We start from the raw sequence: 16,990 nt of genomic DNA, 5'->3' as shown, positions 1-16,990 counted from the left end.
AGAGAGCCTTGGTTAGATCTATTCGCCACCGAAGGGAACGCTTTCGACCTTTCTTCCGAAGTCTGTAATGTCATTCTGGCAGCCAGGCGTCCCTCCACTAAAACGGTATACGCCTGCGGATGGAACAGATTTGTGGCGTGGTGCACAGCAAAGGCTGCGTATCCCCTTTCGGCCACTCTTTCTGAGGTTCTTCTGTTTCTCCTATCTTTGGCCCAGCAGGGCTCTGCTCTGGGCACTACCAAAGGCTATAATTCGGCCATTTCCGCGTTGGCTACGTGGGCGCTAAAAAAGGTCGAGCTGTGCACAAACGGACCATCTACCGGTGAGTCATTTTGTGCATCAAACCATGTTACTCCTTGGCCAAGAAGGAGCCTCTGGTGGGGCTGCGTGCCCATTCGACCAGGGCAACGGCAGCCACTACTGCCTTGGGACTTGGCATTCCCTTGCAGGACATTTGTACCTTTCTGCCCTTTCCGCCTTCTTAAGGCTAACTGATCAGCCTTCTTTGTTCAAGTCCCCGGCTGTTAATAGGTTCTTAAAGGGCATCACTCATATGTTCCCCACCTGTTCCTTTTGTGATGCCTCAGTGGGACTTGAACCTTGTACTAACTTTTCTGATGTGCGCTCCCTTCGAGCCACTTCATAACTGTCCTCTCCGTCTTCTTACCCTTAAGACTGCTTTCCTGGTTGCCATCACCTCTGCCAGGAGAGTAAGTGAGCTCCAGGCTCTTTCATCCAAGCCTCCCTTCCTTTCTGTCCATCCGGAAAAGGTTGTATTGCGGACAAGACCCTCTTTCCTGCCCAAGGTAGTCACAGCCTTCCACATCGGGCAGTCCCATCACCTTGGCCACCTTCTTTCCGCCTCCGCATCCAGAGAGGCTCCACCATCTGGACCCAAAACGTGCGCTCTCTTTCTATTTAGATCGCACACGCCAGTTCCGGGTGGATGACCAACTCTTTGTTGGTTACGTGGGCGCTAAGAAGGGACGGGCGGTGCACAAACGGACCCTCTCTCGGTGGGTCGTCTTGTGTATCAAGGCATGCTACTCTTTAGCTAAGAAGGAGCCTCCTGTTGGGCTAAGGGCCCATTCCACTCGGGCCACGGCGGCTACTACTGCCCTGGGTCGGGGAGTCCCCGTGCAGGACATCTGTCAGGCAGCTATGTGGGCCTCGCTGCACACGTTCGCAAGACACTACTGCCTGGACAGCCAAGTCCGGAGGGATGGCTTCTTTGGCCGTTCCGTCCTCCAGGACTTTCTGGTGTGATCATTGGTTCGCAGATCCACCACCGGGGTTGGTATTGCTGGGGTATCTATTCTAATGTAAGGAATCGAATACTAACCTGTTTCTTTAAGATGCACAAGTTACTTACCTTCGGTAACAATATATCTGTAAGAAACAGTAGTTAGCATTAGATTCCTTACCGCCCCATCCATCCTCCCTGTTCTGCGAACCGATATCTAGGGTTAAGGTCATCTCCTTTCAGGGCCCTAGTTTCATGGCACCAGTGTTGGTTTTTATCATGGCTCTTCGTTTCTGGCGTGGAAGAGCTGTGTATAAGAACAAACGTCAGCGCTCGCGGGCGGCGTCCAAGTACTCCGCCGACGTCATCCCGGCGCCAACGCCGCCGGCGATGGACGCGGAGCCGCAGACGACGCCTACCGACGCTCAGGGGTACTGCTACGCAAAAATTTCCAGATCCAGTCTGATGCCTGGGGATATTCTAAGGTAAGGAATCTAATACTAACTACTGTTTCTTACAGATATATTGTTACCAAAAATAAGTAACTTGTGCGTCAGCTCAGAACCTGGCTAGTCTGTCCCTGGCCCAGCTCAGAACTGGGCCTGGGACAGACTAATTTGCATGTAGCCAGGTTCTGAGCTGGGATGGTGCAGTGAGCTAAAAAACGGTGATGGATCAAGCCCTGATCTTTGGACTGGGTAGGAGTGGTCTGCTTAATTCAGATACTCTGTCCATCACCACCCCCTTTTCTGAATCGTTTTGTCCACCATAAGCGTGGAAGGGTATGCTCAGATGTGAGTCCCTTGCTCACTGCACCATCAGGATTCAAGCAAGCCGGGCCGAAGACGGTTGTAATGCCAGAAACCGGTCCCCGGAAGCTTGTTTCCTTTCCAGTAAAAGAATTGGCTTGGTAGTTTGGTCTGCCCTGTTCCCATGATGCACTGGGCCAGGGACAGACTAATTTGCATGTAGCCAGGTTCTGAGCTGGGATGGTGCAGTGAGCTAAAAAACGGTGATGGATCAAGCCCTGATCTTTGGACTGGGTAGGAGTGGTCTGCTTAATTATCCAGTATTAGGGGTGTCTTTCATAGATTCACATGCCTGAATCATTCCACGTCGTCGAGACGGGAGCCTCCGGTAAATAAAAAAGTAATGTCCATAGACATACATAGAGAGAAAGGGTCCAAGGGTCTCCCCTTAGCAGCCTTTCCTTGTCTTTATGTAAAAAGGACCAAACTGACCTAGTCAGCCAATCAGCTCCGACCTCCCTCTAGAACCTTCCTGGGAGGAGCCTCAGTCCCTCAGATTTTCTACCGCACGTTGTGCTAGGGAGTCTCCAGCCTGAGCTCTCCTCAGGATTATTCTAAAAATCAACAAACTCTCTTGGAAGTTTCTCTGAACCTAAAAACTCTTCAAGGACTTCCTCAACACACTACCCCTGAAGTAAGTGTGTGTTTATACTGCCTTTTTCATGTCTGACTCGGGGAAGAAAGCCCTGTTCAGGGCCTGCTCTTCCTGCAGCAAGAAAAGGATTCATGTGGATGATAAACACGACCTGTGCCTATATTGCCTTTACCCGGATCATAATTCGGAAAAATGCGCAATCTGTCGGTCTTTTCCCAAAAAGACCGTGAGAGACAGAGAAGGTTGCCTTCTGATCTGGCTGGACAGGCTTAAGAACAGGGACAATCCAGAGTCCTCTGTGAGCAGCGTTTCCAGAACTTCCGCTGTCTCGAGCAAGAGGCCAAGGGACGCTTCCCCGGGCCACTCAGACACTCCTCCTGCGAAGACTCACAAAAAGTCTTCTGAGGAGAGATCGGCGTCATCCTCAGTGTCGGCGAAGGAAGATAAAACCTTCAAAATGCCTGCTCCGTCCTCCAGACAAAGCCAGAGGACTACTTCAGTAAAAACCACGGTGTCTACCACATCGGCATCGTCGCCCTCAGCTTCAACGACGATGACTACTTCCTCTTCATCTACAGGTAGGCCTGTTTCTTCAATTATTCCCCTGACCATGTCGACCACGAAGACTACACCGTCGACGACGCCATCAACAGCGACGAGCACATCGTCGTCAAAACCGTCGTTGACGAGAGTGTCGACGAGAGACTCGTCGACGAGACAATCGTCTACGAAGGCACCGTCGATGACGACGGCTGCGCAGTCGTCGACGACCAAGATCCCTTCGTCCACCCCTCCGTCGACGAAGACCTCGTCGACGCCCGGCTCGTCGACGAAGACACCGTCGACGAAGACACCGTCGACGAAGACACCGTCGTCGAAGACACCGACGAAGACACCGTCGACGAAGACACCGTCGACGAAGACACCGTCGACGAAGACACCGTCGACGAAGACACCGTCGACGACGGGCTCGACGACGACACCGTCGACGGGCGATTCGACGACGAACGAAACATGGAAGAAATCAAAGCTGGTGGAGACGCCGTACATGATGCTACCACCGTCGACGGCCCCCTCGACGACTACGAGCTCTACCATTCAGTCTACCAAACAGGGCAAGTCAATAATTACCCCGGAAACGACGTCTCCTAGCAAGGTGGAAAAACAACCACCTCAAGAAATTTTCCAAAGCGAGGAATCCGAGGAGGATGACCATCTGAATCCCGCTACTTCACTCACAGACCTCCACATAAAATGCCAAAGCACTGATGAGGAACAGGACGAATTCACGTATCAGGAACACTCGGTCCAAGCCAGTGTCCACACCGAAGTCACCCCCATGATATGCCTGCCGGCGACCCTGGTGGATGACTTGAAACTTCTTGTGCAAGACTACAAGCAGCGCTTTCCGGAGCCTAGCAAAGGAGGTCAAGCACCTGAGAGTCCCGCACCAGGGGACAAAGAAGATCAGACACCTCCAGTGCATGTTCAGGTGTCCGCACCGGAACGCCCTCATCCTCGCCATCAACCCCACCAGGAAGTTCATCCTCAAGTGGTGGTCTCTTCGGACGAAGAAGAGGAAGAGGAAGAACTGGAGGAAGGAGAGGTCCAGGAGGTTCACTCAGACCACTCGGACCAGGCTGATGAGGACGAATATATTACATCATCCCCAGCTTCACCACAACCACGCCAAGCGGACTCCCCACAGGTGGACATTGCGGGTTTCCACAAGCTGGTGGAGAGAGCGGCGAAGAGATTCCACATGGTGGTGGAATCCACGGAAACGGACTGTTTCCTCCACGACTTCAAGGAACAGCCTCAAAAATCTGCAAAAGCTGTTCCAATCATAGACTTTTTGTGGGAACAGGGAAAGAAGCTAATGCTCACTCCTGCTTCTGTGCCAGCGGTGGTCCCACGCCTTGATAAAAAATACAGGGCACCACTCACTGCAGCGGCTTGCCTAAATGGTCACCCCAAACCGGACTCGGTAGTGACGCAGGCGGCCCAGAAAAACTCCCGCAACCCTTCATCACCACTGTCAGCTCCCCCGGACAAAGAGGGCAGGAAACTGGACACGATAGGCAAGCGCTTCACTTCCACATCGGCCATGTCCATCAAGGTGGCCAACTCCATTGCCTTGCTAGGGCGTTACAATCGACAATTATGGGAGGACATTGCCCCTTACATAAAGGAACTACCTGATGACGTCCAGGGTGAGGTGAAAGCGCTCCTCGTGGAGGGTCAATCTTCTGCAGCGGAGCTCATAGACTGTGCTATCGACGCAGCCATGACAGGCTTCCGTCAACTTGCGGGAGCGGCTGTACTGAGACGACGGGGATGGCTCAAAGCCACTTCATTCCGCCAAGAAGTTCAGGCAAAGGTTCTAGACATGCCCTTCGACGGCCAGCACCTGTTTGGAGTACAGGTCGACGAGGCCCTACAGGCCATTAAAAAGGACACAGACACGGCAAGGGCCCTGGGATCTCTACAGTTCAGAAACCAGTCCTTTCGGGGCAACAAGCCCAGGGGTCAATCCTCCTATCGAGGCTCATATCAAAACAGGTCCTCGTCCTCATTCTCGTACAATCAAAAAGGCCAGTACCAAAACAAGCAACAACAGGGCAGACAGTCTTCATTCGGAAGATCGTCCTACAGAGGTAAAAACACCAAGAGGGTCGCTGGCGGCCGCCAGTGACCACCTCCTCCAGCCAGTCCGAACACCATCTCCGTCCTTTCAAATTGGAGGAAAGCTGACCCATTTCCTTCACAATTGGCAGAACATCACCACGGACCGGTGGGTTCTTCAAATTATTCGATTTGGCCACTCTCTCGAGTTCACCTCCATCCCTCCCAATACCCCTCCACGCAGACGGACACACAAACATCCACGCCTGCTTCTAAAGGAACTTTCGACAATGCTACAAAAAGGAGCAATCGAAAGGGTTCCGGCATCCTCGAAGGGGAAAGGATTTTACTCCCACTTCTTTCTTGTACAACAAAAAGAAAACAAGTGGAGACCCATCCTGGATCTCCGGGGGCTCAACACCTTCCTACGAAGCCAATCATTCAGGATGGTGACAATTCAGGAAATCCTGGGCATTCTAGAGAAAGGAGATTTTATGGTGTCACTGGATCTCCAGGATGCATACTACCACATCCCTATCCTCAAAACTCACCGGAAGTTCCTAAGATTCGAGGTGGCGGACCGTCACTATCAGTTCAAAGTACTGCCGTTCGGCCTCAAGTCCGCACCGCGCATATTCACGAAATGCCTTGCGCCTGTGGCGGCATTCCTGCGCCAACTGGGCCACCAAGTCTTCCCCTACCTAGACGACTGGCTGGTGAAAGCACCCTCACCTGGGGACGCGGTCACGTCCTCCAACGCCTGCACCAATCTCTTTCAAAATCTGGGATTGACGCTCAATATCAAGAAATCATGCATGGTGCCCGCAACAAAAATTACCTTCCTAGGGGCCATGCTAGACACAAGCTGCACGAAGGCCTTCCCCTCAAAAGAAAGAGCAGACAGGATCTTATCTCTGGCCACGGCTGTGGCAAAGAAAAAGCACCTGAAAGTTCGGACTTACTCCTCCCTCCTGGGGATGATGTCTTCCTGCATACTCCTCATACCGCACTGCAGGCTCAGAATGCGGCCCTTGCAGGAGGCACTCGCGAGCCAATGGACACAAAGCACTGGCTCATTCGAAGACATCCTTCGGATCACACCGAAGATTTCAAAAGCTCTACAATGGTGGACAAGTCGTCACAATCTGATGGTGGGCTTACCGTTTCTCCTCCCAGCATCACCGCTGGTGATAACAACAGACGCCTCCCTAGAGGGTTGGGGCGCGGTGCTCCAGGACCTACAGATCAGCGGCAAATGGGACTCTCAAGAGCAATTGCTCCATATCAACCTCTTGGAGCTGAGAGCAGTGTTTCTGGCTCTACAAGCCTTCCTACCCCGCATCCAGAAATCCCCAGTGCTCGTCAGGACGGACAAGACCACGACGATGCACTATTTGAACAAACAAGGGGGAACGCGTTCACTCTCGCTCTCACGCGAATCACAGACGATCTGGAACTGGCTGGTACTACACGACATCCAACTCAAAGCGGAATACGTGCCGGGAAGGGACAATACCATCGCGGACGCCCTGAGCAGGCAAAAATCCCTCTCCCACGAGTGGGAACTATCGGACAGCGCCCTCACTCACATCTTCTCTCTTTGGGGAGTCCCAAACATCGACCTCTTTGCCACCAGGAGGAACGCAAAATGCCCGTGCTACGCAAGTTGGCATCCCCAACCAGGATCGCTAGGAAATGCGTTCTCCATCGGATGGTACAGCGTCTTTGCATACGCCTTTCCTCCATTCCCGATGATTCCACGGCTCCTGAGGAAAATGAAAGCGGAACCATGCACCCTGATCTTGATCGCCCCGTCCTGGCCGAGGCAACACTGGTTCTCGGATCTGCTTCGACTATCCATCAAATCACCGATCCGACTGCACCAACACCCAGCCCTACTGACGATGTCCAACGGGCAAGTGCAACACCCGAACCTCCAATCGCTCAAATTATCAGCCTGGCTCCTGAGCACAGAGAATTCGGGGGCCTGAATATCCCACAAGACTGCAGGGATGTGCTAGCCAAAGCAAGAGCGGACAGTACGAACAAGACCTACTGTCTCAAATGGAAGAGGTTCTGCATATGGTGCTCGGAACAGGGCTTACGGCCACTCACCATCACACCAGAACAAATACTACCATACCTCCTGCATTTGGCCCAGTCGGGACTGGCGCATGCGTCCATCAAAGTCCACCTGGCAGCAATCTCGAGGTTCACCAGAACGATCACAGGACCATCTCTGTGGTCTAGTCGGCTAGTTAAACAATTCCTCAAAGGACTATACAGATCCTTCCCGAGGCCTCGGAAGGTACCCCCCACCTGGCAGCTTAACCTGGTACTCAACCAGCTCATGCGACACCCGTTTGAACCCATTCACAGGGCATCGCTTCAACACCTTTCATGGAAAACTGCACTCTTGCTCGCTCTAACTTCGGCCAGAAGGGTCAGCGAGCTGCAAGCCTTGTCCATTCAAGAACCTTATCTACAATTCAGACATGATAGGGTGATACTGCGACCAAACCCTAAGTTCATTCCAAAGGTACCGTCGGACTTCCATCTCAACGAACCTTTGGTCCTTAGGTCTTTCTTCGCCAACCCTTCCACAGCAGCGGAAAGGTCACTGCATTCTTTGGACCTTATGAGGTGCCTGAAATTCTACCTGGAGAAGACTAAGGATCTAAGGAAATCCTCACAGCTGTTCGTGGCATACAGCAGGCCAAGAATGGGCCTACCACTCACGAAGCAAAGCATATCCAGATGGATCTCCTCGGCGATTTCCTTCTGCCACGAACAGGCCGGCCGGCCTCTGAATGATCATGTTACCGCTCATTCCACCAGGGCGATGTCCACGTCAGCGGCGCTGTTTGCAGGAGTGCCAATCCTGGACATCTGCAGGGCGGCGACCTGGAAGTCACCGCATACTTTCTCCAGACACTACTGCCTGGACATTGAACTCCAGAAGGATGCGGCAGTGGGCCAGGCGGTGCTTCGCCATCTCTTTCAGTAAGGTGAGCCTTCCTACATCCCGCCTTCCAGGTATGCACATTATTGCTCTGATGATATTATATCTAAGCTGTCTCTTTATTGTATGATATTATATGCATTATCTACTATGACGGCAGAGCGACTCTGTTTTACAAATGTGCTACTGTGATTGCTAGCTACTCTGATTCAGGCATGTGAATCTATGAAAGACACCCCTAATACTGGATAAGAAATGCGTTACTTACCTGTAACAGCAGTTATCCAGTATTGGTGTCTTTCATAGATTCACATGCAACCCTCCCGCCTCCCCGGGAAGGACTCACCTCCCTCTCGGAACTATATTACGCCAAACCTAGCTGGGTGCGTACGAAAATCTGAGGGACTGAGGCTCCTCCCAGGAAGGTTCTAGAGGGAGGTCGGAGCTGATTGGCTGACTAGGTCAGTTTGGTCCTTTTTACATAAGGACAAGGAAAGGCTGCTAAGGGGAGACCCTTGGACCCTTTCTCTCTATGTATGTCTATGGACATTACTTTTTTATTTACCGGAGGCTCCCGTCTCGACGACGGGGAATGATTCAGGCATGTGAATCTATGAAAGACACCAATACTGGATAACTGCTGTTACAGGTAAGTAACGCATTTCTTCAGATACTCTGTCCATCACCACCCCCTTTTCTGAATCGTTTTGTCCACCATAAGCGTGGAAGGGTATGCTCAGATGTGAGTCCCTTGCTCACTGCACCATCAGAATTCAAGCAAGCCGGGCCGAAGACGGCTGTAATGCCAGAAACCGGTCCCCGGAAGATTGTTTCCTTTCCAGTAAAAGAATTGGCTTGGTAGTTTGGTCTGCCCTGTTCCCATGATGCACTGGGCCAGGGACAGACTAATTTGCATGTAGCCAGGTTCTGAGCTGGATTGGTGCAGTGAGCTAAAAAACGGTGATGGATCAAGCCCTGATCTTTGGACTGGGTAGGAGTGGTCCGCTTAATTCAGATACTCTGTCCATCACCACCCCCTTTTCTGAATCGTTTTGTCCACCATAAGCGTGGAAGGGTATGCTCAGATGTGAGTCCCTTGCTCACTGCACCATCAGGATTCAAGCAAGCCGGGCCGAAGACGGCTGTAATGCCAGAAACCGGTCCCCGGAAGCTTGTTTCCTTTCCAGTAAAAGAATTGGCTTGGTAGTTTGGTCTGCCCTGTTCCCATGATGCACTGGGCCAGGGACAGACTAATTTGCATGTAGCCAGGTTCTGAGCTGAGATGGTGCAGTGAGCTAAAAAACGGTGATGGATCAAGCCATGATCTTTGGATTGGGTAGGAGTGGTCTGCTTAATTCAGATACTCTGTCCATCACCACCCCCTATTCTGAATCGTTTTGTCCACCATAAGCGTGGAAGGGTATGCTCAGATGTGAGTCCCTTGCTCACTGCACCATCAGGATTCAAGCAAGCCGGGCCGAAGACGGCTGTAATGCTAGAAACCGGTCCCCGGAAGCTTGTTTCCTTTCCAGTAAAAGAATTGGCTTGGTAGTTTGGTCTGCCCTGTTCCCATGATGCACTGGGCCAGGGACAGACTAATTTGCATGTAGCCAGGTTCTGAGCTGGGATGGTGCAGTGAGCTAATAAACGGTGATGGATCAAGCCCTGATCTTTGGACTGGGTAGGAGTGGTCTGCTTAATTCAGATGCTCTGTCCATCACCACCCCCTTTTCTGAATCGCAATGGTTGTACCACGCAGGGATTCAAGATCCTCCCCCCAGTTGTCCTCGTCAAGTGGACTCAAGTCTTCCTGCCAAGCCTCCCTGGTCTTGTGGAGTGTGTTGTGGCTATCAGTGACCAAGGTTGGGTATAATGCTGCAAGGTCTCTTTCAACAGCGGGAGAGCCTTGGTTAGATCTGTCCGCCACGAAGAGAACACGCAATGTCAGCAATTCTGCGCGTTGGAATTGCCAAGGCAGCACGCGCTCTGCGATGCTTTTCGGCACAAGTGGAGTTGCGGTCTTCTATACGCCTTTCCGCCTATACCACTTCTGCCCAGAGTGCTGAAGATCACTCGCGACCGGGCTCAAGTCATTCTTTTGGCACCGGATTGGGCACGAAGAGTCTGGTATCTCGAGCTAATACACATGGCCATCGATCAACCTATCCCACTGGCTCTTCTGTCGCAGCTGCAGGGGACGGTCCTCCACTCAAACCGGTCCAGCCTCCACCTCTGTGTGTGGAGTTTGAGCGGCGACAGTTGACCGCTTTCTACCTGCCTCCCGAAGTCTGTGATGTTGTCTTGGCAGCCAGGTGTCCCTCCACTAAGACTGTATACTCCTGCAGATGGAACACATTTGTGGCATGGTGCACGGCAAAGGCTGTGAATCCCCTTTCCACCACTCTATCTGAGGTTCTCTTGTTCCCCCTTTCTCTGGTCCAGCAGGGCTCTGCTCTGGGTCCAGCAGGGCTCTGCTCTGGGTACTCTAAAGGGCTACCTCTCGGCCATTTCAACCTTTCTTAGACTTCCTGATCAACCTTCTCTTTTCAAGTCCCCTGTTGTAAATCGCTTTCTTAAGCGCATTATTCATCTTTTTCCTCCTGTTCCCTTCGTAATGCCCCAGTGGGACTTGAACTTGGAGCTTACATATCTTACGTGTGCTCCATTTGAGCCGCTACATAACTGCCCTCTCAGGCTTTTGACCTTTAAAACTGCCTTTATGGTGGCCATCACCTCTGTGCGCAGGGTGAGTGAGCTCCAATCACTTTCTTCTAAGCCTCTTTTTCTGGCTGTTCATCCGGACAAGATTGTCCTTCGAATTCGTCCATCCTTCCTTCCCAAAGTGGTTACTTCTTTCCACATTGGACTGAACATCACTTTGCCCACCTTCTTTCCGCATCCTTCCAAAGAAGAAGAGATGCTCCACTGACTGGATCCAAAACGTGTGCTTTCATCTTATTTGGATCGCACAAACCAATTCTGGGTGGATGACCAGCTCTTTGTGGCTACTTGGGTGCTAAAAAAGGTCGACCCGTGCACAAACGGACCATCTCGAGACGAGTTGTTTTGTGCATCAAAGCTTGCTATTCCTTGCCAAAGAAGGAGCCTCCAGTGGGCCAACACGCCCATTCACCAGGGCGACGGCGGCTACCACTGCTTTGGGACGTGGAGTCTTCCTCAATGACTTCTGTCAGGCAGCTGATAGGGCATTGCTGCATATGTTTACAAAACATTACTGCCTGAACAGCCAAGTCCGGAAAGACAGCTTTTTTGGCCGTTCTATTCTCCAGGACTGTCTGGTGTGAACTTGGTTCGCAGACCCACCTCCGGGGTTAGTATTGCTGGGGTATCTATTCTAAGGTAAGGAATCTAAAACTAATTGTCTCTTTCAGATTAACAAGTTACTTACCTTCGGTAACAATATATCTGTAAGAGACATAGATTAGTTATAGATTCCTTACCTCCCCACCCATGCTCCCCGTTCTATGAACTGATTTCTAAGGTTAAAGACTTCTTCCAGGGCCCTAGTTTTGTGCACCAGTGGTAAGTGTCTTGCATGGCTGTGCGTTTCTGGCGTGGAAAGCCGTGTACAGATCTGACAGCGCGAGGGCAGCGTCTACTTAGCTACCACGATGTCATCCCGGCGACCATAACGCTAACGACGAATGCGGAGCTGACCGTCGCCACCTTTTTCGACGTGCAGGGATAAAACTTTCCGGATCCAGTTTGACGCCTGTGGGTAATTATAAGGTAAGGAATCTATAACTAATCTGTGTCTCTTACAGATATATTGTTACAAAAGTTAAGTAACTTGTTTGTTTAAATCATTTTTGGCTAAATTTCTTATTTCTGTAAATGACCCTAACTCTTCATGAGTATGAGTCAATGTTAATGCAATAGTATACTTTGTTCCAATGTCCTGCAGTCTGCTGCATACAGCACTTGGACCTGTGCCAAAGCATACAGTATCAGAAATAGTTCTAAGATCTACCACGTCTGCGTCACCAAAACGTAAGAAATATTAAGGTCTCACAGGAATAAATCTGTACACAGTAATGCAAAACCTTGCTTCCATATCTATGCCGTTGTCATGCGTGCATTTTTATTTTGAAATGCCATAAATCATACCACCTGGTTAGACCTCGTTTTTATGTATGTCCTTTCTTAACAGCATCCTCATGTTTACAGTCCTGTAATACAAGGAAATGCAAGAATGATGGCGCCACCAACACATGCACAGCCTGGTTTAGTTTCATCTTCTGGAACGCAATATGGTACACATGAGCAGACACATGCTATGTATGGTAGGAGACTTTTACATCTTGAAACTACAACATGGAAATGACATTGGCATGCAATTGTTTACATACTTCATATCTTTAACATGTTCCCTGAGACACCTCATTAATTTTCACAATGTTGTTCATTAATTTAGTAAATTATGTTGTATGCTTTGATGTTCATCAATGCATGAATCCAAACATTCCCTCAAAACCTTATTTGGTGTGATACATCAATGTAATTTGTAGCATAGACCAATATTTTTTTAAAGGTCATAAGACCATTTCAATGAATATAAAAACTGTTAATAGAATGGCAAATATACGTTATTACATGGTATTTAAAATACATAAAAGACCTTTTAAACCGCTGCACCATGTTCATGATATCTTTACTAAAATGTTACAGAAGCGAAGAGAACCTTAAAAATGAAATAAAATATCGTTTTAATCAGACTATATAATTTCAAAAATAGTTTGGGCCACTTTTAAGTAAAGAATACATGAACATTAATATTTTAAAAAAAATAAACTAAGAAATCGGAAGTTTAGAAGTTGGTAAACTTCTGCTTCAAACTTGATTCAGCTTCTAATACAGATTCCAGAAGTTGTAATGATTGGTTAGGAATTACAAGCCTGGGATTGTGTATGTTTTACAGGGACAATTTCCTCAATGTATGCTATTTTCATTTTTCTCTAGCTTCTGTGAGCACTAAGCCATGTACAATTCCAAAACGCTTTTTGAATGCCAGTTCTGCTATGGCTCTGCATATTGGGGCATGTACAGCCTTTTCTGTACTTGACGCTTATAGTAGCCTCGGCAAGCAGTCACAGGCTTCTCAGCGATGTAGTATTAGGCACGCAAGCTCAGAACTCAACAATCAGCCAACAGACACAGTAACTTCAATTTCCAGCCCAGTGATTGTCTTCTTAGAAAAACGTAATTTTAAAATCTCACAGCAGCACTAAATATTGAAAAATTAAATCCACTATGCAGATCGGTGACCCTGGTTATGATTGTAGCTTGTGGTGCTTCATCCACTGATCACCTTTTTGCTAACCCCTCTTAGAAAGGCGCACACAGTTCGCGTGTTGCAGCAGTTCTTACCCTTGTTGGTGTTGTGGTAAAAAGTTAGACTCTTGCACTAATCTATCAAGGATCCAACAGCCTTACTATCTTTCTACAGGTTGAATCCTGGGGCAATTGGAGGAAGTCTAAGGGGCTGCCCAGGAGGCCAGGTCCATTGATCATCTTAGTGCATATGACCACTTGCACTCAGTTCAGCAGTGAGGGACGGTCCTAGGGCTTTTATCCAATTGCAGATCCAGCTGCTGCAGCCTGTCAGGCCACATGAATGAAGTTAGGCTCTGCCTGACCAGGCTGTCACAGTTGCAGTGGCAGCCCTGCTTGGGCTAACTCTCTCGCCAAAGCAGTTGCAGTCATGAAGTCTTTTAGTGGTTTCCTCCAGGAGCGTCTCTGATGTAACAATCCAGGGTATATAACCGGGAAGACCTGACCAGAAACCTACTCTGCTAGCAAAATAGAAACCAAAGTCCTACTTTGCAACCCTGCCATCAATCAAACAATAGTTCTCAAGATGAACTAATCAGCACCCCTTACTAACAGAAATCCTAATAGGATTTGTAAAGACAGCCCTGTCTGAATCCTCCTCAGTTCATTGTTTGAATCATCGCCCTTCAGCCACAGGAATTCAAGAAACTATTGTTCAGCTATCTTGGAAAGCTATCCTCCTCCTCCATCTTGAGCAATGCCAAAGCAGTGGCATCCAAAATGGATCTCGCTTCAGTACTCCGACTAACTCACACAAAGTCCTACTACTGCAGCATGTGCTACACGTACCCGACATAAACACTGGATAACAGCACAAGGTTCTCTGCATTCACATAACAGTTGAACCTTCGATACGAGAAGCCTTTAGGCCATACAGTTAAAAATATCTGGTGAGAATGTGGAAGTCTGTGATGCCTTGTGGGTTAAATTTATCTTATGAAGCAGCTGATTTGTAAACAATTTTACTTTCTGATGGATACTTATAGCCACAGATTGCTTAGCATGTGAATATTCCCCAGGCCAGATTTGGAAACTGTAAAGTAGTACTTTTGCACGCAGAGAATGGTGTTGTGCAGCTCCTCGCTGATGTGTTGTTCCTCTTTAGACATAATGAGAAGAGATGCATTTTAGTGCTACAGGTGCGTGCTAACATCAGTTCCTTTCTTTCCCTGCATTCAGATGCTGATTCAGAGCTTCCCTTTGATCTTTTCTAGATACCCTTTTCAGCAAACCTTTACCTGTTTGCTATCGGAAATGTATCCTTTTAAGACAACAGGGTTCGAACCATGTAGGGACTGTCACAAACAGGTCTGTGACTACAGAGCCTTTGATGACTGTACCCAGATGAATCCGAAGGCAGTGGCCTATTCTCGTTGTTTTCCTTGCTGCAGCCTGTAGAACTACTTTGCCATTTATTGCCCCTTCTCTTACTTTAAATAGAAGCAAAAAGAGTTTGTGAAGGGCGTTTTTTGAAGATCTCCTTTTAATTTCCTCTAGTAATTCAATATGATTGGCAACATAGCTAGTTTTAAAGCGGCAAAAACTTAACATTTGTGTCACATGCGTTCTGGTCTTTCAAGAGTAAGGCATAGTAAATGTGTCTTTGAAAGAACTGCTCTGGGGTGCCCACATGTGGGCAGGACTATTCAGTGCATAGGATTTTGCTGGAGATTTCTGTGAGAGAGAACTGGGATTACAGCTAAGAAACCATTTCTCCTGCTGAGTGCTCAAAATATCGTCTATGGTCGATAAACATATTTCTAGATCCTAACATCTTTTGTTCAGAAATTCCATCTATAATCTCCAGATTAGCTTCACTTTGTAAAGCAATATCAGTTTTTGATGTTTTTATCTATCTTGTATCCAACATCAGCTGCTTAAGCAGATTGTGTATTGACTGAATGGTAGTTGTCTCATCAGTTTGGGGTATAAACCTTTCAACTTCTTGAAGTGGTTCTTGTGACTGCGGTGGTCCCGGGGATTGCTTTTGTGGGGCAAGAAAGCAAAGAGCTGATATAGTACTTACCTCCTTTCTAGGTAATGAACTCAGGCCTTCCTCTATTTGGTCATTCTTGTCTCATTTGTTTAGGATGCTATTGACATGTTTGTTGATTAAACCAGGTGGCAAGCAAGACTCTCTTCCATTGATGCTGGCTTTCTTGATAGTATATAAGATTGGAACTTCAATTGCTTCTTTTTGAAAATTTTGAAACTTAGGACTGTCAGGCATTGACGAACTGTCACATTTTCTGTTGAAGAATTAGAGATGCCTGTCTCATAATTGAAATCATTGCTTGGTATTTGGTAATATTTGCCTGTGTTTACTGTAAGATACAGGGACTCTTCAAATATAGCCTAAGTCTCATTGTCTATCGGTTTAATAGGATTTGATTATCTGTCTGATGGATTAGTTAGAGATTCACCAGAGACTGCAATATCAACCATTGTAGTACTAATGGTACTGCTTAAAGAATGAGTTTCTGTCTCCGCTCCGAACAGCTGCATTGATACAATATCTAACAGCTTTGGAATAGAATTTCAAGGCTTCGAGTAATGTAAAGTATTGAGGTTTAGTACTAAAGTGTCTTTTTAAAAATAAAATTGCATCCAGAGTGTTGAGCATAATGCCTCTAATGGTTACCCAAAGTAGTTCTGGTGATACTTCATTATGTTGGTTATCGTATGTGAAATGCTGAATAGCCTTTATGTTCGTTGTTGCTCTTCTCATTGATGATGGAGTAATCCTACTCTACTCCCGCAAATTTGGTGATGCTTTGGTTAGTTTGTAGTCAAAGGAGATGCAGGCATAATCTGAGACAGCTGTTTTCTGGCGTGTGTTTCTCATGTTAATAGGTAGTTTGATAAGGACGACGTATCGTGTGAGTGAAATGTATATTCTTTACTGGTTAGGTTATAAAGCTACCATGCATCTACAACACTAATGGGTTTAAGTAGGTGTAGCCATCTGTGCTTGCAATCTGTTATATCTAAATTTGGAGTTGTATTTCCTGTCAAGCGTTCCGTCACATAGAGTATGGAAATCATCTCCAATGTATGATCTCAGTACCTTTTCTGAGGTAATACATGATCTTATTAAGATTTCACAGAATGTCAGGGTATCAATAGTTTGTGCATAAGAATTGAAAACAAAGATCTGTTAGTAGTCTTTAATCTTGTGATCAACAAACTCCCATCTGTATCAGGTATGATTGATATCACAGACCGACCTGATTTCTTGTATATCGAAGTAATTAATCGATTTTTCTTTTTCTTTGGGTGGGCATATGTTGATTCTTTGATCTAATGAGTCCACATTTTAAGTGCTTCTTAGACACAAATCCTGGTTTCTGGCAAAGGATTATATACTTACATTTGTAATTGTGATTCATTTTTTCCTCATTACT

General features: G+C 47.9%; 1 protein-coding gene across 22 annotated transcripts in view; it reads left to right on the top strand.

The window, feature by feature from the left end:
• ATXN2 (ataxin 2) overlaps positions 1–16,990 on the top strand; it is a 1,802,199-nt gene that overhangs the window by 1,364,625 nt on the left and 420,584 nt on the right. For all 22 annotated transcript variants that reach the window (XM_086943042.1, XM_086943056.1, XM_086943053.1 and 19 more), the window contains one exon: positions 12,406–12,538. In XM_086943042.1, the coding sequence (XP_086799168.1) occupies positions 12,406–12,538 (133 nt within the window). The remainder of the gene's footprint in view (positions 1–12,405; positions 12,539–16,990) is intronic.

The sequence above is a fragment of the Lissotriton vulgaris genome, chromosome 11, assembly GCF_964263255.1.
Source record: "Lissotriton vulgaris chromosome 11, aLisVul1.2, whole genome shotgun sequence".
Taxonomy (NCBI): domain Eukaryota; kingdom Metazoa; phylum Chordata; class Amphibia; order Caudata; family Salamandridae; genus Lissotriton; species Lissotriton vulgaris.
This window is presented reverse-complemented; position numbering and strand designations above follow the sequence as displayed.